We start from the raw sequence: 23,999 nt of genomic DNA, 5'->3' as shown, positions 1-23,999 counted from the left end.
GTCAGTGTAATTTCTTTAATTATTCTCTTGTGTTAAATAAGAGCATATATATTACTATTATCACGGCGCTAGTATGAAAGTTTAGAGATGCAGAAAGATTTTAGAAATCTTAGGAACTAAGCTGGACGACATTTCGCATTGTAATAATAATAATAATGATATACAACACACACACACACACACACACACACACACACACACACACACACACACACACACACACACACACACACACACACACACACACACACACACACACACATACATATATATTATTTATGTTATATATATATATAACATAAATAAATAGATGCATAATTTGTGATGTGTGGATAACTCAATTAACTCGCATTGTTTGCGACTTGCTCATGTATAAGCACACATTTCTCCGCCACCAAAAGTGAAAATTTCATTACGAGAAGAAATTAAAAAAAAAACTGGGATACATAAACGCGCCCGCATGACAACGAACTTTAACCTTTGTCTAGAATTTCCATCTCCGCGAATGCACTGTCCTTAAAACCGTTTATATCTTTGCAATTCAACGGAGAATACGTCACAGTCAAAGATAAGTGTGCACTGTATTTCATATTCTGGTTTTCGCGTTTAATTTGGTTATTACTACGACCAAAGATAGCCTTTAGGCGTCTGAGAGGTCATTTATCTTCGTTGCTCGCTATTTCAAGGCACTATTTCGACGGCGGAGTTAAGATGATGGAAAGTTTCGAACCAAAGGCCATTAAAAAGTTAGCGAATCTTGATAGGAAATGTTTACGTCCATAGACGGATGAAGGAGGTAGTAAATGTATTCCACTACTTCTCCTTCTATTATTGATATTACTTTTGACTAATTTTTTTTAACATAAATTCAGAAGAAGACGGCTGCTATATTAGCTTCTAACTTCCAGCATTAAAATTGATTTACTTCGTCCATGTTTCTCAACTAAATTTATTATAAAATTATTTCCTTACATTTTATTGTTGAAGCGTTTCGCGATTTCTTATATACGTATGACTTACAATGAAAGATACATAACGCCAACTATATTTGCGCCTTTTCATGTGCAAATAAACGACGACCGACGCCTCGACGACTTTGCACCTTTTTTCCAGTCGAAAAATTTCAGCGCGAGAGAAAAAGAGAAATAAAGAGAGGATTGACGATAGTTTTGGGAAGGATATCGGTCGAGTTTCCTCGCTTATTTTCTCGGCAAATTCAACGTCGCGCGCGGACGACGTCAGAGATACGCGGAAGGGCGGTCGCATGTACGCAAAGTAACGCATATCCGCTTTTCCGTACCGCCGATTTATTCGCGGCTCAACGGCAAAGCCACTTCGATCCATCCGACGGTAAAGACCTTGCTCGACCGTCCTCGTATTTGTAGACGTCTCCACGTCGTTCTGTACTCCGCGGACTTCGTATTCCCATGCGACAACGCGTTACACAGCTGAAAGCGGGCGAATACGGGAAATTCATATTTGCATGTACGTGCCACGGTGAGAAAGGCGAGATGCCTGGAACTTATACATATATAGTCGGGATGTATTTTCGTGCAACCTCCCCGAATCTTGAATATACTTCTGGAAAGTTTACGCGTAATTGTATGCTGTGCGAGGAAAGTTGGGAGGATAAACCATTTATGAGACGTTTTACATAAATCGTTTCTCAAAATGCCTTTGGATTGAGCAAAATTCAACATCAAATTATTAATTGAGTCAGTCCAAATTTGATGCCATTGTTTGCACAATGGTATACAAATATTAAATTTATAATGTAACACATATAATCTCTTTTGCAGCAACTGCAAATATTTATTTTGTAACTAGTATTATTTAGTATTAAACTATCGATTTAAAAATATTCTAATAGTATTATTTAAAAATACAAAACACAAGTTAAAACTCGCGAGATGTTTTTTATTATTCTTGTGAGATACACTTGCTCCGTACTGACATAAATGGCGATAAAATAGTCAGTTGATTCGTAGTAAAGAGAATAAATTATTACACAGTATTGTGAGAATTTGCACCTAGATACTTGAAAATAAATGCAGATTGGCCAGTACAATGAGAAAGATGGAAACAGATATTTCGTTATTACCGGGAATTACTCGAACTCATTTTCCTTCGACGAGACAATGGTGTGATATGAAAACGCAACATCCCGCAGGAGGTTTCGATCTACAATGCGACTATATGCGTAAGCGATTAAATTACAAATATTGCATAGTCATTTTTCATTAGAAGCATTCACGTGAAAGGAAGTTGATCGCTGTCGGTAGTACACGAGGGAAATTTCAATTGTATATTGAAATACGTAATACGTAATACCTAATATGTAATACATAACGGGATCATAACATCGTGGAAGTTAAAAATACGAAGAACCAATCGTGAAATTGGGCGATCTCATGGTGCAAGTCAACCAGCAAGAAAACGTTTTCTTTCAAAAGCGCTTCAATGGAATAGGTTTTCTTGTGTATTCGCTTTGAACTTTTACATTTGGAGTCTGACGTGTTTGGAGACTTCGAGCGATTCGAGCTAACTCGAGTTCTATACAGAATATTCAATAGCTACGAGATATCTTCGAGCAATGTACACAATCAAAGCTTTTCAAAAAAATTCCAATTTATTGGGATTTTTATTTGAGCAATTTATTGATGATGATGATCAGGACGAATTAATTGTCCTGATTAGTTCATAAATCTCATAAAAACTTTAACTTTACGTAAACGCTGTGACAATACTAACAACTACTGAAACTAAAAAAAAAAACCATTGTTATTGTCACCAAACGCAAAAACACAGCGTAAATATTTTTGTCGCTCGAATGCATTAATTCGCATTATTTCACGCGCAGTAAACAAAACATTCTACAAACTTCCGATTCGCTTTCGTTCAATGTATCTGCAGTGACCGAATTAATACACTAATTGCGTCGATTGTTCTAGTATTGTTATTTACAAGAAACCTTCTCATCGCGCATTGATGCCTTGCAATTGTAATTAACTATTAATTTATTTTAATGCTTTTGTTCTAGAATCAAATTGCTTATATTTATTTATATTTCCGAATCGGCCATTTCAGCTATAAGCTAATTAAATTATGTCGCAAAAATGCATTTAAATATAAATAAAATAGGGTATTTGCTCATGATAAATTTGATAATATGTATTCCCTTAGTTTTCTGTATTAATCCTCTTTTTAAAATACTTGATCATATTGTGTAAATAATTTAATTTCTTCTAAGAGTAGCGTTGTAAAAGAGAATATAAGAATAAATAAATTGAGAAAGACGAGAGGGTGGAAAATTCTTGTGTGCTTGTAAGCGGCAGCATTGCAAACTCGTCCTCGTCTAGCAGAAAAAAAGTTGTACGTAATTTTGCCTTGCGGTATACATCAAAATAAATGAGATTTTTCTCGCATGTCATAACTCGCGTCCGATGAATTACGTTTGTAAAACTCGTTTGTCATAACTTTACTTTTCTATTTCACGGATAAATAGTAATATAAGTTAAATTAAATTCTACAACAAAAAATGATTTTATGTAAAAAATAAATCAGAGTTTAAAATAAAGATAAAATACAGTTATTTGAAAAAGGACCAAAATGTAAAAAATAGAAGCAAACAATATAAAGCAAATAATGATTTATTGAAATTTATCAAACTTTATTTTATAATTTTTTTGTCATTAAATTAACATTAATGTTCTTTTAGCACAATGTAGTACCAATAATAATTTATATGCAATCTAAAAATGATTAAAAATGCACAATTGTTTGTCAATTAATTTTTTTGTAAGCAACGTTATTAAAAAGTAAACTATGTAATTTTATATAGAATTTGAAAAATAAGATAATTATATTTTAAAGATTTCTTTAAAAAATATCTAAGTTAACATTTAAAAAATATTTTGAGTTTTACAGAAAAACTCGTATTACTATATTACTCGTATTACTCGTATTAACCCAAGTATTACTGAGATTACCTTAAATTAATTGGTGCTACTCCCAAAAGTAATATGAAAAATAAAACAATTTTACAAAGATAAATAAGAATTAATTTAAGATATTAAAAATAATAGATTTTGTTTTAAGATCTAATCGATATGGTTACATAGTAAAGAAACTTAGATTTCAATGCAAAAATTTTTTTAAATAATAAAATGTATACAAAAAATATAGTAAATTGACAATAATTATGCACGGTAATCATGCCAATCAAGGAAATTAAAATGATTAAAAGTCTCTTGGATGCGACAAGACAATGCCCGTAGGTCATGCACGAAAGAATGTCCGAAGACGGTGTGCGCTTATATAAGTTATAAAGTTTTTACGAGTATCGTAAAATCGTATAAAAGTTGAAGATATTTCGAAGGTTCACGTACGACTTTTCGTCGCTTGGCTTCCTTTTTCCCCAGCTATGACCGATCGCTCCCCGATCGCTGTTAAAGTTCAAAAAGTCCAAAGATACGCTCAATTCACGGTCTTCCGATATTAAGCAAATTGAATCTACAATTTCCATTGGAAATTAAATTCATGCCAGCGCAACAACCGACAAGTTGCATCAACGCTTGCATTTCTGGGATTAAAAGTCCACGCGTATCGCCTGTCGGTCGCAAACGGATTGTAATGGATTACGCACAACAGACTTGCAATGAGCTAGCGATTTATGCTGCTTTGAAGGCAAAAGTAACAAACGTTTTATGTAATGAAACTTTACATTGCCTTAAAGGCAACCGCTGCTCCAAGAAAAGAGTACTTGAATGTATTGCCCTGAGGTGCAATCATAATCTTTCATATATCCTTTACCTACCACAGTTTCTGTAGACTTGATATCTTGATATAAAATAAATTATATATCTGCATTACATATTAATAAGATTTTAGATTCATTGCAAATTCTACGGTTTCGTGAGTAATGAGAGAAATTTCTCGCCGCGAGTTGTGACCGAGCCCATATAAATTCTAGAATACCGGAGTTTGTTAAATAAGTTCTAAAAAGTGAAAAAATTCGTGCCGCTTTTATTCAACTGATACGCGAGTCGATCGAAGAGTGCCCGCCGAGTAAGAGGTTTTGCAATGCGTATTTTCAATATCTTTTTCTCTATCTGCTCCCGCCTTTCATAAAACAATAAGAGCTTTATGGCCGGCGTTCTTTCGAGGGGAAATGGGTTTTTCATTTAGTTGAGTTTCGAAGGAAGAAAAGGATCTCATTTCAGAGTACGGGCTCTTTACGCCTTTGGCTTTTCCGGCTTCATAGCTGTAAGGTATCTTAGGCCGTGGATGTGCATAATACGCGAAAGGTTTCCCGAGAACTCGCCACATCGGCGGACGCATAAGTAATTACGCCGCAATTAAGAGTTTAGGATTATCTCGTAAACTCAGTACCGTATATTTTAAAATCAACATGTTTGCGCGATTCTTCGCGGTAATTACGTTTTGATTTTTAAGAATCAAGAGATAATAACATTTAACTTTTTATTATAATTTACCCGTGTAAATGCATATTTCATTACACCTACTATTAATCATATTTACAGATGTGTGTGTGTGTGTGTGTGTGTGTGTGTGTGTGTGTGTGTGTGTGTGTGTGTGTGTGTGTGTGTGTGTGTGTGTGTGTGTGTGTGTGTGTGTGTGTGTTGACTATCATGACATCTATTTAAAAAATAAAAGTAAATGGTATGCGTTAAGTATTATTATACATCTTTAAATATAAATTACTTTAATTTGCTTTATTAAACAGTACACAATAAATACTCGCTTTCATTTGGTATGTGAAATCGATTGTTCAATACAGAATAGTTAATACGTATGCGAAACTGAATATATACACTAAAATTTTTATTAGTTTATTCAGGCATCGCAAATGGAATAACACAAATAACACAGTCATACCAAAAAACAGCTGTCTCCGATTAATGATTATTTAAAACATTATTTCATCGATTTTGAGAGTATTATTTCGCCCTATCCTAATAGATATCGCGATGTGTAACAAACATATATACACTGCTTCGTTTAATACACTATCACGCTTAACTAATTAAATGCAATTAATTTGTTGCTTGTTTCATATGCGATTATGCAATATTCGGTGCTTTCGCGATGCTTCGCTATTCGTATCTATCTAACACCGCAGGAATTTATAAATTCATGAGGGAAAACGCGAACTGGCCACAAAGGGCGATTCTGAATCTGCCTAAGTGTACTCTCGAGGGGTCTATTATTCTCGCAATAATTTAAGACGAGTCCGATATATATATATATACGTAGCAGGTTTATGCAATGCCATTGTCTCGGGGTTGCCGTTATTTATGGGAAGATTTTGCCTTCCCAAAAACGGAAGGCGCGCAATACGATGCGAGTAACAATCGCGCGTTCCTTGAGAGGGGCGGTAATTAAGGATTAGCAAGGTGATTAGTGAACGCCTGGTATTTAAATCTCGCTGCAGCGATCTACGAGGGCGACGTTGCCGCCGAGCACGTTAAGACCAAACACCTGATTATACGTAGCCAAATGCTGAAACTTTGCTGAGGAGCAGACGTTCCAATTACCGGTTCTAATTATGCAACGTTCCTCTAATACGTCGGCCAAGTTCAAAACTGTGCGGTGATTAGTGATAAAGAGTCGCGCGTCTCTGTTAGGGAAAAACTTTCGCTTTGCTGAGACGGAGATATTCTATGAGAGGAAACGGGAATGCGCCTTAATGACGCCTATTATAATGCGATAATTAAAAGCGCACGCGAGGAAGAGAGCGACACAGAAGATTACTCTCGTTCACATACATGTGTTCTTCCGTTATCTTCGATATCAAGGAAGTCGTCCAGATACTTTTATGAAAATATGATTATTTTAATAGTTGCGTGTGCGCGCGCGCAATTATTTTAATAGCCACGTTTCTACGATATTTTCCCTCCTTTTTCGTCCCAACTAATTTCTCAATTACTTTGCAGATTAATTATCATTTAATTACTTTATTAGTACAATGACCACCGGTGGATCGAGGCATAAATAATTAATTAGAGGAGGATACGCCGAAAAACGATTAATTAATGACCAAACTTTCACGTTAGTCCGCCGTTGCGAGTCCACAGCACGCTCGCTGGTCGCTGATCTCTCAAACTTGCGCGCCGTGCGAAATATAATACAATCTCCCCGGGTTAGATTTTTCTTCGTTTAAGCCGAAACAATGACGGACTGTGTAGATTTCTCGCAACGTTACTGATAAGAGCCGGAAATTTACAGCAGCGTTGTAACACGAGCTGGTAAGCGCTTCTGTGTAACGCTTTTCGGTCATAGTACTGACATTCCTCCGTATCATGTTTAATACTTTATACCGCTAAACGCCTACAGCACGTACTCTACATGCATATTAATTAAGATATAACGGACCACCCAGTAAATCGCGGTCTATACTATATTCTCGTGTAAAATAGTTTTCTTGAACTATATTATTAAATTATTCGTTAGCGTTACAGATCTTTATCTTTAGGATAAATGATCCATCAATTAGGAAGAATTCTGTATCGATCCTTGGAAACTTTATTAAAACCAACTTGTTTAAAGAGCAATCCTCTTCCAAACCTTCGATAAATAATGCATGACATCAGGATACATTAAGTGTATTGGAATGATAATAAGTTCCAAACTCGATCTAAGTAAGTGCACAATAGATGCTTAAAAGTCAACGGCCGTGATGTTATTTTTTGCTATCTTCTCCAGAGTTTTTTGGCAAACTGCCTCTCGTTCGTCCGAATCCGGGCGAACACCGTTGATGGCGTTGCCAAGATTACATGAAAAGTTTCAACACTCGTTTATTTAAATTATTAAATTATTAAAATAAGTGAGCTAAAAGAAGTAACCTTTTTAACATTATATTATATCTTATATTTGTGTGTGTGTGTGTATGTGTGTATGCGCGCGTGTGTGTGTAGATATTATATTTAAATTACTTAAGTTATAAGATCGTAGATATCAAGAAAAATTTTTTACGCGATTATATGTTTTTATACGTCTGAATATAATACAATTAATAAATATATAATTGTATTATTAAAAAGAGTAGTGTATAAGAATATTGTTGTTCACAGATTTCATAAATACAAACTCATAAAATAATTAAATCTTACTGATAAATTTTTCAACGCGCACCTTTTTGATGTTAATAAATATACCGAAACAATCTAAATTTTATACGACTAAAAATAAACAATTTTCTTACTAAAAATTTTACAAACATATGTAGATAATAAAAGTCATGCTCTATATTTGTTAAATAAAAGTTTAAAAAGGTTTAAAGAGATTTTTTCAAAGAGATACTAATAGAATTGTTTTGTCGATTAAACGTAATATTTTTCACACAACTGATTATACAGAAATATAAGTCCTTTTCCATAAGTAAAGTATATACAATAATGGAGTTAACATTTTTATACAAAAAACCAAAAAATACAGTTTAATTATCGACTGCTGTGGTCGACTAGTAATAGCATTTATAGCTGCACAAAAAAGTTTTAAACTTTGTATGTATAAAACAATCATATTTTTTCATCAAAATTACATGAAAGAATAGTATTGCGCTTTTAACAAAAGTTCTTTTTTAATATTGAAAATTGTTCCAGTCAATGCAAGTTTATCGAAGATTTGACATGCTTTTATAAAATCCATTAAACTTTCGTAAAACTTAACAAGTTTAAAATTTTATGTAATAAGAAAAAATATAAAAATAATTTTTCTATTTAACTATAATTTATCCATTCGATATTTAATATTTAAATAGAAAAATTAACAGTAACTTGTTTTATCTATTTTAGACGTTCGCGGATTAAGCAATGTGTCGATCGACATTCCATTGGCAGTGGCAGTTGGTACGACAGTCAACATGTCCTGCAGATACGATCTACAATCGGATACTCTTTACACTGTCAAATGGTACAAAGGCACGGAATTTTTTCGATATGTCCCTAAGGAAATGCCACCGATTGCAGTATTTGGAGAACTTGGGGCAAGAGTTGTGGTACGTAACATTAAATAAAATGTTGCTGGACAGACCTAGACGTGCAATTTTTCTAATGTACTGTTTCATCTTAGAAAGTAGAGCTTAATACAATTGATGTAAGATAAATTAATAATTTGTATTTATTTAATAATACGTCAATTAACATCAAAACTTTAAAGATTTTTAACTTTTAATTTCGATAAAAGAAGTTCTATACTATTAAATTATTATGATGCATTATACTGATTATACTGATTGTGCCAATAACTATTATATAAATAACCATGCATGAAGTATTTAAATATAGAACCAATTCCATCTTTACCACGTTAACTTATGACATCATAAAGAATGTAAAATATTCTACTATTTTTTAAAACTATTTAAACTTGTTAAATAGACACGCTAGAGCCTAGTTTCACTGGTTCGTTCACAATCAAACATTTTAAAAACTTTTTTAATACTTCTTAATAAATACGGCCTTCTGTTTTTCAGTAAATCAAGTTTTGTGTATCCGTATTTGAAGTAGAAGTATCAAAGTTTGAGAAGATGGAAATAAAGCTCATCAAATTAAGCATCTAAGTTTAAATTAGTTCAAAAATTGTAAAGCTTTTTTTTCATTGTAAATATTTTGTACAAACTATCTCATTACTTTATCTTTTAGTTATCTTTATTACTTAGATGTACTTTATTAGTTAGATGTACTTTAATTATATTTATTGCAATATTCTTTTCAAAACTAAAAAGAGAGAAATACTTATAAAAGTCGTTTATATGTACGACTTTTTATAATGTAAATTAAAAAATATATAAAATCTTATATTTTTATTCTAAAAAAAATTGGTTCTAAATTAATAGAAAATTTGTGGCTTCAAATTTTGGTTTAATATTACAACTTACTCTATACAACAGATATAATTTACGTAACATTTATATTATTACTATTATCGTCATATTTTTCACTTAAAAATGTTATTTTGGTGCTTCATGGTAAAACGACAACCCTCTCGCAGTCAATATCGGTGGAATGAAATAGCATTCACGTCATAACATACACAAAATGCAGGGCAGATTGCATACTGTATATGCAAACGAATATTTGCAGCGCATATCTGGCATGCATGAAGAAGAAATAACTGTTACAGAAACTAAAATGTCTGTAAAAATATATAAACCTATCAATTAAAGCGCCATATAATCATAGAAATTTTATTTCTCATTGTATGTTTTTCGTTATATCGTATGAGCGCATTTTATACAGTAAAATATAAACATCACCTCTGACTTTTGACCAACAAAAAACATTATTAACGTAATTATAAGCAATTCTATAAAAATTACGTATATTATTAAAAAAAAGACTTTTGCAGGGTACATTAACTGGTATAATAAAATATACATAAATAATTTCGCTTTGATAGAATATGGGCAAACGGCAGTGCCATTCGTTTCCCTAACATGCTTTAATGTTTTGTCATTCAATATTTGAAATCCGTTAGCGCGACGATTCCAAAAGAAAACGTATAGCATCTACGTACCTTTCCTATCGCGATACGAAAATGTAAAGGACATTTACTTTTTGTAGATGTTATTTTGTAGAGCAATTATACTTCACATTTTACGTTCGGAAAAACTATACTTTTAATATAAAAATGTTTATATGTAATACTTTGCCACTATGTTATATTTCTGTTGTGGAAATTAATTTGATAAAATAAGTAAAAAGAAACATAATATATTGTAGATTAAAGAAGTATGTGTGGTGTGGAACAATTAAACTAAATTATCACGTACGCGAAATATAACCCAGGTAATGTCATTAATCATTCGGCGGTAGGAATTATAACAGCCATCTATTTTACGCTTAATAAATATGCAATGGAATACGTATATATCCATGCAAAATACATACGATCGCCAAGCTGCTAATGCAGAGACGTACATTGAAGCATAAACATAAAATAGAACCACGGGTGATATCTAGTATTTAATAGATAGCAATCTTTTATTACAAAATAGAAAATTTTTCCATCTAAGAAGCGCCTTTAATCTGTAACCTTATTGCGATTCGTATACCGTTACATACCCAAGATTCCTTTCATTACCCAGTAATCAAACTATTCGCGCTATTAAACTCGTCATTTTTCCATATCAACTTGATGAGAAATGAGAATTACTGTGTACAAACGAGAACAATAATTCACATTTTACCTAGCAGGCATAAAATGTCAATCAACCATTATCATTGCATAACAATATCGATGCACGGATGCACGTAAAGCCGTATGATAAATCAAACATGATAAATTTCAATATTATTTTGAAAACGGCTCGGCGCTACGTGCTCTGGTTTGGAATGACCCCTCTTTATCTCGCTTATTAATGTAAAAGATATTATTTTCCACTAACTAACGTCGTTTGCTGCAACAAAGTTTGGTAATCTACTTTTCATTACCGCGCGCACGCGCGCTTGTATAAAAAGCTATATGAAAGTGTCTCTTTGTCATTTTAAATTAAAAGGCGTCCAATAATTTCCCTCATTTTTTTCAATAAGAATCTTGCGTGAGTTCACTGAATTCTCCCCTCACGAGACCCTTTTGCGAAAGAAATTTTTTTGCGTTTCCATACTTGTTAATAGAATGTTAGAATAGAATTTATCATGACAGGAAGAGGGAAGTCTGCATGCGCGCGGTCGATTACGTGCCGTCGCATCGACAGAAAAAGAAATGAGAACAGAGGAGTCCAATCCATGCTACACGATATTTCGAACTATACACGTACATGTGTGTACGTGTCGTGAGAGAAAGAAAGAATAGTCGCTGCAAAATCAACGTTTTCGGAGTGAGTTAAAAAAAAAAAGCTGTTAAAAGCTTTATCCAAGCTGAACTAAAGCACAGCTAACAGCTTTATTCAATCCGAATTAAAGTTAAGCATTTACTCTGTCTCTCAAAGTATTCCAGTTTTAAATTGTATAATAACTTTTTTTTTTCGTTTCAGCAAAATATTGGACAAAAATGGAAACGCACACACAGGTGTCCTTATACATTTTTTAATTTATATAAAAACATAAATAATTATTTTTCCCTTTTTATTATAAAATATCTTTTGAATTAGTTTAATTATATTGTTTCGGTAGAAAAAAAATAATGATGTTAAAACAAATTGTATAATTAAGTAATGCGGTTAATCGTTTTTAATGCAATATTATTTAAAGATAAGATTTTAATTCAAAGAATTATGAGACTCGAACTTTTGATTGATTACATCTCGGGGCATAAATAGAGACAATTACGAGAAGAAATGAAACGCTTGATTTGTTTATACAATAATCAAGTTATACAAAATGTGCATAGTTGTCGCGGATAAAAGTAACCGTCAAAAAAATCAATGTTTTGAGGGCCAAATTGAAAGAACGGCTCAATCCTTTATGCAGCCATACGATTTCCACGTGGCGCGAGTTCGGCCAACGGAGTACTCTTTTGCACGCAATGGTTTTCCAATTAGATTTTACCGGCGGAAAATACGGACAGCGCACTCCGGCCAATAAATCGCGACGCACTTCTGGCGGGGAAGAGAAATATAGAGCGAGAATTGCCGTTGCGACCGCGGATGCGATGAGGTTGCCGAAGCGACGAGAGCGCGATACATGTGTAGAGGTATAGGCGCAGGGAATATTAGTCGTTACCGCTTCGTATTTCGTAGCAAACGGGTAACAATATTAATATTGCCAGGCGAGTTCGATGAATTTATGCGTGAGCACGTTACGCCGGGCATTGTTGAATCGCTATATTATGTAACCCAGGCATGTGAAGTAAAACGATTGTACACCGTGGTTGCTTTTACATGCATGAGCGTGCCAGTTGATCTCCCATCCGGATACACGGGGCTGCTATTATATTTTTCGAGATAAACGCGATGCACGCGTAAAGATCCATTATTCCATTAGATAATAACCATCACGTATCCGAGCGACCTCCAGACAAATAATGGACAAAATATTTATTTAAAGAGTAAAACTTTTTCGATGGAAGAAGTTTAACAGGATCTGGTGAGGTAATTTGTATAAAATAAACTATTAGTAATGACCAAGAATGTGTCTTTAACGATTGTTGTGGTAAGTTAAATGGCAAACTTTGGGAAAGCTAAAAATCTTATCCATAATATGCAGAACAAATTGTTTTATCTCGTAAAATTATTTTACTTAATCTTACTTTATACAATAATTTTATATAAAAGTTTGTGTTTTTTGCAAAAAATTTTAGAAGATTTTTAATGTTCAAAAGTACCGAGTTGTTTTATAATTTAGTTGTTAAATTAAATGCCATTATTTGTCTCTTTTTGCAAGCATGAATAAAAATATCGTTTATTAAATATAATAATAAAGACAGCTAATTTTTATTTTAAATAGCCACATTATTGTATTGTTTATAGAATATTCCGAAGATTTATATATTGGGATATACGATACTTCAGTGATGTATACAATGTATTAATTTAACAGTCTAAGATATCGAGATCGGATAGTTTCTAAGTCAAACGATCGATAGTCAATTTAGTACTCACTGATACGATGCGCAGCAGCGGAAATAATATTACGTTGACCTGTAACAAAGAAACATAAAATCCAAATTATAATAGCGTCCTAAAAATTTTGTCGATATTTCAAACAATAATTAAAGCGCGCACGGGATTTTTTATTTTGTTCATAAGCAGATGTTTAATAAAATAATTATATAATTTGCTAAAAGTTTTAAAAAGTCTATAGTTTTTGTAGATAAAACACTCTTTTTTTAATTGTTACTTAATCATACGAATCATACGAATGTAGAAAATGGAAATAAGCATTGATTTCGCAAATAAGAAATTATATGTTAATAATAAAATACCTTCATGGTTGTTCCGCCGATGCCTGATGCCTTTTTCCAGACTTCCTCTTCCTCTTAGATCTCCTCGTTACACTCACACTCACTCGCGAAAGGGATCTTAAATGAGAAATAGAATACATTAAACCAATTGAATTCTATGACAAAGTAATTTTATATCAAAACATAAGTTTTATATTTCAACACTGATTCTGTATTCTGAACTATTAGATTAAGAAATCTGAAAAATTTTCTAAGATATTATATAGAAATTCTAAAAAAATTTTCACCAAGGACTAGTCCAATATGCGGATCAGTATTAAATAATAATAAAATATAATATCTGATCCTATATTAGTCAAATATAGTATCAAAAGATTTTCGGTTTTCATTTCTGTTTATATTTTCATTTATAATCCTACAAGACGTTTCACTTTTGATTTGATTCAATACGTAAATAAAAGTCAATGTTAATATAGAAGAAATATATAACTCATATTTTTTTATAATAACTAAAAAAGTTTCTTGTTAAAGTTTGCATCTATAATTTTTAGGCAACTTTTACATGACACTACTATTTTCTTATCTGTGCAAATTGTAGTTTATATTTCAAAAAAATTTGTTTGAATAATATTAACTTGAACGTTGAAGTTAAACTCAAACTTCATACTCGTTGTTGTTCACATTAACTTAAGTAATTTGAAAAAAAAAATTATTTTTAATCTCATATAGATAAAATCTTATATAGATAAAAATAAAATACATTCTAATAATTTACATAAAGATAAGACAAAGCTATTTCTCATCTACTAAATTTTATATAGATAAAATATTATATAGATAAAATTTTATATAGATAACGGCAATATTGATCGTGCGACACTTTGTAGTTTATATGACATGTTATCCGACACGAGATGTGCATCATTATACATCGCAAAAGAATAATATGCGGGAAAAAAATTGAGCGAAGCAAGAATAAAATAAATTATTACTGAAAGGAAAAAAGTAGAAATATTTAAACCAAATATTTCTTGTGATGTTTTCTTCGATATTTTTAAAAATAAAAAATTAGTAAAAGAAAATATACATTTCTCTAAATATATTGTTCTTATTTATTAGTTCATTCTCAGAAATTAAATTTTTTAAATAAAATAAACATTATATCTCACAAAAAATTTTAAGTATTTTCTCTAACAAATTATTTATTTTAATAATTTTGTTTAAATTTTGTTTAATTTATTTTAACGAAATAAAAATTTTGTTCCTAGCAAATAAACCATTTATTTTTACCCATTGTTAAATGCTTATACCTTTTTAAATAAGATATTTTATAAAATGTATATTCACAGAATATTTTACAGAACATGTATATTTCGTTATTAAACCGAAGTTTTTTATAAGTTTTTTATAACTAATAAACATCGAAAATCATGCGCAAGAAATATTTGGTTCTAAATATTTCGACTTTTTTCTTCTATCAGCGTATGTATGTCACTTGATGCTCGGTCGATGCCCCGCATATCGACGCATAAACGGAGGAATGTCAGACGAAAAGTCGCGCGACCAACTTCACGCACCATCCGCTACGTGAAGCAGCGGTGACGTCACTGCGCCTTTGGCATTCTCGACATCTTCGATGATAGATATTTGATACACGCGTAATACACACGCGTTCGTGCGATTCGAGGCTATCATCTTGAGTCAGGGACGTGGGCGAATCGATGTCCAATAAAGCCTAAGATCGAGGATGAAAGTGTCACGAGATACGGCAGTCATATTATCGGCCGGTCGTTCCGGCGTACTTGCCAATCTACCGACATCGTGAGTATTCTCGTGAAAAAACGCAACGTTTCGACCACCGACGAGTCGCCTGAGTCGTGCGTCTCGAAGCTGCGTGATTAACAAATGTCTACGTGTCGCGAGTCGCGATCAACTTACCAATTAAACCTGTTACTAATTGAATTCGCTCCGCTCGACGCGGAGTCGAACCGTCCCGTGCCAGTGGCGTCCCGTGAATAAGCAAAAATGACGAGGCTCACGCGGTGGCCAACTTCGCGCGGCGGCCAACTTCACGCCGATCGGTCCGATATGCGAGTTAATGGCTAATTAAGATATAATTGAATATCCGAAAATATAACGATCATTCAGCCACTCCAATCACGGGTAACTTACTACGTACTAATTTCCGCGAAATTTCGTATAATTGTACTATTGCACTATTAGTGCATGTTGATTGCGCCTTTCTTTTACCTTTATTGCGCTCGATATGGTATAACACGTATGGCAATGCGTGTTTCAATTGGAAATCACAAAGAGACAATTTACATTTATACAGTTAAAACGTGACACGACACAAGTTCGGCCTCGCGAAAAACCGAAGCTCGTTGATACAGTTTACACTGCAGTTTCGACAATTAAACTATTATAATTCAACTATACTAATAATGGAAAGAATTCTTTACAATAGTTATTTAAATGTAGCAGCTAACTACAAAAAATATTTGCTGCTAGAATAAAATATACGTGCCAGCGTCTCATAAACAATTACAATTTGAATTTACAATTTTGTTCCTGTAAAGTATTAAAAACAATTGTTATTGTTCTAATCCTCCTCTAGTTAAAATACACCTTTAATTTTAACTTAATAAAGTTGCATTTCGCAGCAAACGTATTTTATCTTTTAATAGCTAACTTTTAGTAATGACAGAAAAATTATAACTACTGACATTCACGTTACTTCTAAGTAATTTCTTTCCGTGCGCTTTGCGACTCTAACGTTTGAAAGAAACTTAGTCAATTAGAATGATATTAGTATCCGCTGCTCCTTTTTTCGGCTTATGAGCTGGAAAGAAGCTTAAAGACATTCCTCGAGATTAACTCAATTCTCCATCGCTATGGTCGTCCATCCTAATGCGGGCATATGTACGCGCGTGCCGTTGCCACAAACACGAAGCAAACCGCAGGAAAATTAATTGTGTGATTTATATACGCTGCCACCGGCAACATATGATTAATCCCTGTTGCTAGGGTATTGTTTGCCGCGGACGAGCCAGCGCGCGAGGACGTCAAAGGGGGCGAGTAAGTGCAATCGATTTGCAATAAATGGCACTTGCCAGGGCACTCGCTCATACGGTCGGTTAATTCCGTGGTTGATGTTGAATTAACTCAAAATTTTCAGCAGGCCTCCCCTATGACCATTGTCGGTCATTTACAACACGAATAATATGTAATTCATCCGTCTGATCTCGACCCGCTCCTTTTTCATCTTGCCTCGTATGGCTTTTTTTTTTTTGCTCTGAAGAGAGACAGAGAAAGAGGAGGGAGTTATTAATCTGATGTTTTTAACGGTATAGTTTTACCGTGACGAAATATCATCACAAAAGACGTCGTCTTTGTAGTTGCGATATCGGTATAACGATGAAATATTGCGAACAGTATTATGGGAGTGACTTGTGTAATTATATAATTATCTTCCTAGCGCTGGTCATTTAATGCACCGAAAGTAAAAGAGAAATAGGTATAATATGGTTTTATAAACCAACTTTTTAAAATATTAAAAATTTTTCAAATTACTGATATTTCTCTTAATAACGATAATAAACATCTTTCATTTATATACATAAATAAAACGGTACAGAGTTTTTAAATAATCGTCAAACTAAATGGTCACGAATTTTATAATATGCATGTTTTTTATTGTTGATATTTGATAAACTAATGAATACTTAATATAAATGATAATAAAACGTTATAATGGTAATAAATTATACACGGTAATAAATTTATTACAAATATTAATAAATAAATATTCTTTTAAATGAAGGGATTAAAATGTAAAGTGTATACTTGTTGAAACGTTTTGCTTTAATACGATTTTAAAGTACATTATACATATCCAAATATTACATGTATATTTATGATCATATATTACACAATACGATCTGAATAACGTGAACTTTATAATTGCAGGATTTTGTCGATTATTGCATACATAACATTGGTTATACAAATAATTCATAATTTATGGACATATCTCTGTCATCATAAATAATACTTGTTAATTGTATTTCAGACAAATCGGAGCGACGCGCATCGAGTGGTTCTGAAGGATGTACAGCCCAATCATACTGGCAAATATCGTTGCGAAGTCTCCGGAGATTCTCCCTCGTTTAATACTGTAATGGTTTCTGGTTACATGCACGTAGTTAGTGAGTATCTGGAGGAACGTATTTTACATCTGAGCGAAGATAATACGATATGTGTACTGCGAGGACTGAAAGGTGTAGCTGAACGCATAGCTGAGCAAACAAATACCTTCCTATGAATTCCGATATGAGTAAATATGTGACCAAAAGAGCCTATAGTGTTACTCGTACACACGCATTAACATTTAAAATATGATATTGTGAAAGCATTGTCCGCAAAATATAATAATCAATTGCAGCTAATTAATTACAAGATTAATTGTAGTAATGAAATACTGAAATTTTAATCAAAATAATATCTCGGCACATAATATGCAGGAAAACATCAGAGAGATACTCAACCATTTAACAGGAAAAATATGGTAAAAAAGTGAAAAATTACTGTGTGCAAATTGCTGAAATATGCGAGAAAATATAATCTAAAATAGGTTTTTAATCTTCATGTTTTTACAACGTCAGGTAGATAAGTGCTTTCTGTAACATCGAATTTTTATTTCATGGCGTAACATAAATTAAACTTCGGTATGTACGCTCTTCATTCGTGCACATTTTTTAGTTTTTGTTGCAATACCTTTATAACAAGTTTTCTATTATATGATTTTCCATCGCATTTGTATATACAAACTGTTTTATAATTTTATTTTGTTGGTTTAATTTGGTTTACAATTTAAAAATATGTTGAATGTTCATTTTTATGACACTCAAGATTTTTGACAATCAGTTTGAATGCCCTACATAATTACTTTAATAATTTGACATTATTGTCAGAGCTATATCTATAGTTAATTTTTAGATATTTGACGAAACCGTTCTTTCCGTGTATTGTTTTTATTTTATAAACTTTGAAATTATATTTTATGAGCTTTACGTTATAAAATAATGCTTGATAAGTTTTTAACCACTGAAATTTGTGAAAATTTATCAAACTTGAAAAGTTTGACAATCTAAAAACTATGACAATCAAGAAAGTCGTTCTCATTTTTTTCAGATTACATGGAAGCTGTGAAATGTACAATTAATTCCAGTTTCTCACTCGTATTGCGCGTCAGAGGGGAAATTACAAATTAACGTTACAGATAGCTGCTTACACCGTGCGAGATGACAAAAAGCTAGGCGTCATTAGCCTTGATAAGCACGCAATAAACCTGTCTGCAAGACAGAATTCTTCGATTGGCGATGCTTATTGAATTCTTCGTTCATCCCATCTCGTCCGGCGAGCTGAAAAAGCGTGAAAGTCCGCCGTTAATTTCGCCATTTGACGCCATTAAAGCGTTAAATGGATATCGTTAATTTATAACTACTATTCCATCGGCTAACGTTGTTTCGGCGGGCGCGCACGATCGCCTCATATAATTCCTGTTCGTAACGCGGATAATTGCTGCGACCAATCGCTACGAGACAGCGCTTTTTGCGAACTAAACGTCCTTCGTATATAAGCGACATCCATTCCGCACCAGCTGGGACGCACATTGTTAAAATTCAATAAAAACATTTTATCCCGTCCCGTTCGAGGGCAGTTAACAATCAGCGGAGAAGGATGAGGATCCGTGATGAATCGCGGATTCGGTCGGACCCGCTAAACTCTTTTTTTCTCGGTCGCCTTTGCCCACGACTTGATACGAGGGTCGTCTCTTCCTCTCTTCCCTCTCGCGTGTCTCTCGCGAGCGCCTTTCATTATCGTTGATTATCCTACACGACGACTTAGTATTGTCACCGTAATCGCACCCAATTAAAACGCAGTTAAGCGAAGAGAAAGAGAGAGAGAAAGAGAGAGACGGGCGGCGGCGGCTGCGAAAAGGGAAGGAGACGCGAAGATCGTCGAAGAGAGAGCGTCGCGGGGTCTCGTTCCCACCGTTCCTTGTCGCCGTCGTCGTGCGTCGACCTAACGACGACGGCCACGACACGGCACGGCAGCGATCCCCCTTTCGAAGGGACGAGGTAATTGCCTCCTCTTTCCGATCACAGATCGCTCGTAAAAGCTCCAGATACTAGATCGTGAGAAGGGCGAAGAGGAGGAGGGGGGGGAAAGGAAGGGGGTTCAAAACTCTCCTTGTATCTCGCTCCGTGTATCCCGCTCCTTGCCGCTCTCTCGACCGGGCACTCCGTTTCCTCTTTCCCAGTTCTCACGGGGGCCGGCGGTCATCCCGTTCCACGCGACACACGACGAGGTTGAAAATGATAATTTTCCCGGCCGCGTCCTTGAGAGGAGCACTCGTCGCGCGAGAGGAAGGACTCGGCCCGAGGCGGAAGTCGTCGCGTTGCGGGAAAGTGAGACAATTCCTTGACAGTTTACCGCGAGGAGGGACTCGCTTGCCTTCTGTGGACGTTATAATGATCCTCCCCGAGATTTACGCGATACGTTATACGTATATATATGTCGCGAGTGAAGTTCCTCGAAAGCTTCTTCGCTTTTAATGACGATGATGTTCGCGGAAACGTCCGCTGACTTATCGCGAGGACTCGAAAAGGCCAATTTTGAGTAGAGCTACGAACGCGTTTTATATTTATGAAGGCGCAACGCCTCGGGCTTTGTACGGAAACGCTACTTCTAATTTACGGCGGACGCGCATCGCTCTTCCAATTCAATTTCCCCGAGATGCGCAACGCGCCGCGCTGCGCAGCGCCACAGCGATATCCGCGTATAGAGACGGAAATCCTCTCCCCCATTGTCCACGGATAAAAGTTACATTTTTTAACGCGTCGCCCAGCGTATCCCCGTGTGTTCGTGTGGGTGCAACGGCTCATATAACTGCGGGACAATTAACAAAGCACGATGTATTGCATGGAAAGCGATTTGAAAGTGCTTTCTCGATATAAAAACGAAGGACTATTGTTTTGTTTACCATTTTACGTTTATACGCACATAATTGATATCGGTACTGTCATAAAGCTAAAGATAGGCGGACATTACTTCATTAATATTTATAAAAAAAAAATGTATGTCTCGAACTATTTGCACTCTAAAGATATTCGTTACGCCGCTCGAGAGGTCACTAAATAGCGCAAGAAGTGTCATTCGCGATTTCTGCGCGACCTGTTTCTTTGACACAATGATCCGGATCGAAGTATCGTGGCGGTTTCGCGGTGTCAAGACTGTTTTTATAATCGGTAGCAGCAGCGTAGGAGACGCAGACGTGACAATAGTCGAACGTGTCCGTTATCCATATAACAAAAACCGTATTTCTGGCGCTGCGCAATCGCGTTCAGCTGTCGCTATAAGAAAATACCTTGAATTACAGGTCTGCCGAACGGCGATCCGACGCTGCGGATCGAGAAGCTGCGCTATGCAGTGGGTGATACTGTACGTGGAAACTGCACGGTACCATCGGGAAATCCTCCAGCCAACGTGACGTGGACTGTCAACGGCAAACCGGTAGGTTGATGAATGTGGAAAGCATCGATAGATCCCCTCCCCCCCCTCTTGAACATTCTCGCTGACTCACGACACAAAATACTATAAATATTAATTCAACCCGTGTCTTGTTCCCGGATATACTGTTACCGTAAAATTTTCCGCCGCCCTTTCCTACCGAGCGACAGTTTCAATTTCTATCTTCCGAACAGTCCTACTGAATGAACAACTCCAATTGACAAATTGACCATTCGAGTTTTTCGATTGCTTTCTAATTTAGAAAGATTTGATCAGGTGAGTTTTGTATTCCGATAAATGCGCAATTCTCTTAAATTTGGAAAAAATGTTTCAATTATTCGGTACTTTGGGGGAAAAATTGAAAAATATTGCTTCATACATCTATCAATTTTATTATTTCGATGAGGACTATTTCAGTGAATGTAACAATAATGGTGATTTTGAAATAAACTATTACGTTGTTCATTTGACATGATACTTCACTTTGTAATCTGTGTTGCTTCTTTCTTCATTACTGCCATTAGTGATAATGCTGTCAATATGAAAAGCTCTTCATGTCTGATTGTAACCTGCTTATTCTACTGACTTTAACTTTGCGTTTACAAACGCGTCAAACATCTATAAAAGCCAACACGTATATATTAGACGCTCCGCGTGGCATATAAAAATTAAAGCTCTTATATTGCCTTTACAACAATTTTCTAAAATATATACACTTACAAGAAGATACTAATTATTTCTTTCCATTTAATGGAGCTACACGTCCCATAGTAAAAAAAAATTAATTCTTCAAAGTTACATTAACATACAATTGTCACATTATTTCATTTACAGTGGCTATTTAAATGTTTAATTTTTGGAATTTCTATTTCAGGATACGTAGATAATCGATACTAACAAAAGGACTTCCTTCGTTCGTATCTACTATCTAAATTCGTAAAAAAAGATATATGTAATCGACATCCTTTCAAATTAAAGCATATAAATTATAACTTCTATGAATTATTTATACAGCACAAATCAAGAGACGTTTTAAAGACGACTAGAGGACATCCTTAGGACGTATTCAAGATGTTCCTCGGATAAAATGTGCTATATGGGTATACTTTTTAAATACCGACTTAATGAATGACTTTTAAATACCTTTCTTATTTTTTCGCTTTGCGTGCATGTAAAAATTTAATAGTTCTCGGAAAGCAACGGGAAAAATCCACTTTTCCATTAAAGAAAATTGCTTATACGTGATTGACTGCATTAAGCGTAAAATATAACGTCGCAGACGATCCTCGCGACGAGTGCAGCTTGTCAGCTTAAGGGTCTCGAGGAAGCAGCGCGTGCTTGTTCTCCGTGCGTGCATATAGTTTGAGAGGCGCACGAGATGTGCGTGGAAATCTCATGGAAACAACAGGAAATGCGACATAAATTCACGACGGCGCCATATAGACGGTATCGCGAACTGAGAAAATTGGGTAAAATCACTCACACACACACACACATACACACACACACACATACACACACACACACAAATAAATGCGCACACGTAATCGGTTACGAATATACGAGACGTTCCCGTTATGCGCGCGGATATACAGAATCAGGCGATTCAGGAATTATAAAGATTCCTCTCGCGCTGGGATCCTCTTCTGGTGTCGGCGCACTCTGAACAGCTTCCATTTAATCCGGAACTCTCACTTTGGTACAGCGAGCCGGTAATCTGGGACGCTTTACGAGCATCCTAAGAATCCGATAAACATCATGGTTATAGCCGTATGCGCCGCAAATCATTTACGGCTACCGAGGGAGGCGTGTTACCGCGTAAACGAGTGGCAGGAAGCAGTAAGGATGAACTAGTACCCCAGTCGTCGCTCCACCCTGTTCTTCCGCAGGTTTTACCCGCCCTTAATATATCGAAGCGGCTTGCCTAATTATCTATCTGTATTTTCCCAGTTAATTAATTCTTTATAAGATCACCCATCTTAATGACCTATCGGCAAGGCCTGCGAGCGTTCGGAAATGAAACAGGTAGCGCTGTCTATTATGGACGATTACTCTCCATATGGCGTAACAAGAAAAACCAGGGGACTTCCTAGAGTACACGAGGAAATCCCTCTGAAATAATTATTAATTTACTTGCATAAGTACGCGGCTTAATGCACGGTGGCTGTGTCGTAAAGTGAACCAGGCCTCGACGTATATAACATAAAGCTAATTGATTTTAGAGACTCATAAATCATCGTGCCCTTTTAACGCTTTTGCTGTGCCCGAAGAGGGCGGCAAACCGCGGCATATCACCGCCACATTTCGCTGATAATTGATGAGCGAATGGAAATCGACAGTTTTACGATCTTATATTCAGGGTATCTTATGCGGCCACTTAACGAAAAGTTCAGTCCAGATTTTGTATACATGAAGAAGTCATTTTGTCCGAGCATTTATTCTCACTTTTTAAACAAAAATGAACCTTCGAGTGCTACCAATATTTTTCTGAGTTTCAAATATTACTCTTGTTCTGAAAATTCACCTATATAATTTTAAGATAATTTTTATTACATTTT

At 34.9% G+C, this 23,999-nt stretch overlaps 1 protein-coding gene and 1 long non-coding RNA gene across 3 annotated transcripts; both read left to right on the top strand.

The window, feature by feature from the left end:
• The first annotated feature begins 8,790 nt into the window (after positions 1 to 8,790).
• Positions 8,791 to 22,902, top strand: LOC118648045. Of its 2 annotated transcripts, none has more exons than XM_036294247.1 (4): positions 8,791 to 9,019; positions 17,939 to 18,074; positions 21,311 to 21,444; positions 22,456 to 22,902. In XM_036294247.1, the coding sequence occupies exons 1-4, from the start codon at positions 8,885 to 8,887 to the stop codon at positions 22,498 to 22,500; spliced, it is 450 nt and encodes a 149-aa protein (XP_036150140.1). In that variant the 5' UTR covers positions 8,791 to 8,884; the 3' UTR covers positions 22,501 to 22,902. The 2 variants fall into 2 exon arrangements, with proteins under 2 accessions (XP_036150140.1, XP_036150141.1); XM_036294248.1 differs by lacking the exon at positions 22,456 to 22,902 and adding an exon at positions 22,316 to 22,339 and having other exon boundaries at positions 8,792 to 9,019.
• On the top strand, positions 9,026 to 12,136 carry LOC118648046. The gene is made up of 2 exons (XR_004965148.1): positions 9,026 to 11,926; positions 11,999 to 12,136. It is a non-coding gene; the product is annotated as an uncharacterized LOC118648046 (long non-coding RNA).
• Positions 22,903 to 23,999: the final 1,097 nt, after the last annotated feature.

Source organism: Monomorium pharaonis, unplaced genomic scaffold (assembly GCF_013373865.1).
Source record: "Monomorium pharaonis isolate MP-MQ-018 unplaced genomic scaffold, ASM1337386v2 scaffold_142, whole genome shotgun sequence".
In the NCBI taxonomy this organism is placed as follows: domain Eukaryota; kingdom Metazoa; phylum Arthropoda; class Insecta; order Hymenoptera; family Formicidae; genus Monomorium; species Monomorium pharaonis.
The sequence above is the reverse complement of the archived record's forward strand: the minus strand, read 5'-3'. Positions and strand labels throughout refer to the sequence as shown.

Coding starts and splice junctions, on each gene's coding strand:
- LOC118648045 (XM_036294247.1), top strand. CDS start 8,885: ATGTCCTGCAGATACGATCTACAATCGGATACTCTTTACACTGTCAAA. Junction 9,020..17,938: donor AACTTGGGGCAAGAGTTGTG/GTACGTAACATT, acceptor ATTGTATTTCAG/ACAAATCGGAGCGACGCGCA. Junction 21,445..22,455: donor GGACTGTCAACGGCAAACCG/GTAGGTTGATGA, acceptor TTATTTATACAG/CACAAATCAAGAGACGTTTT.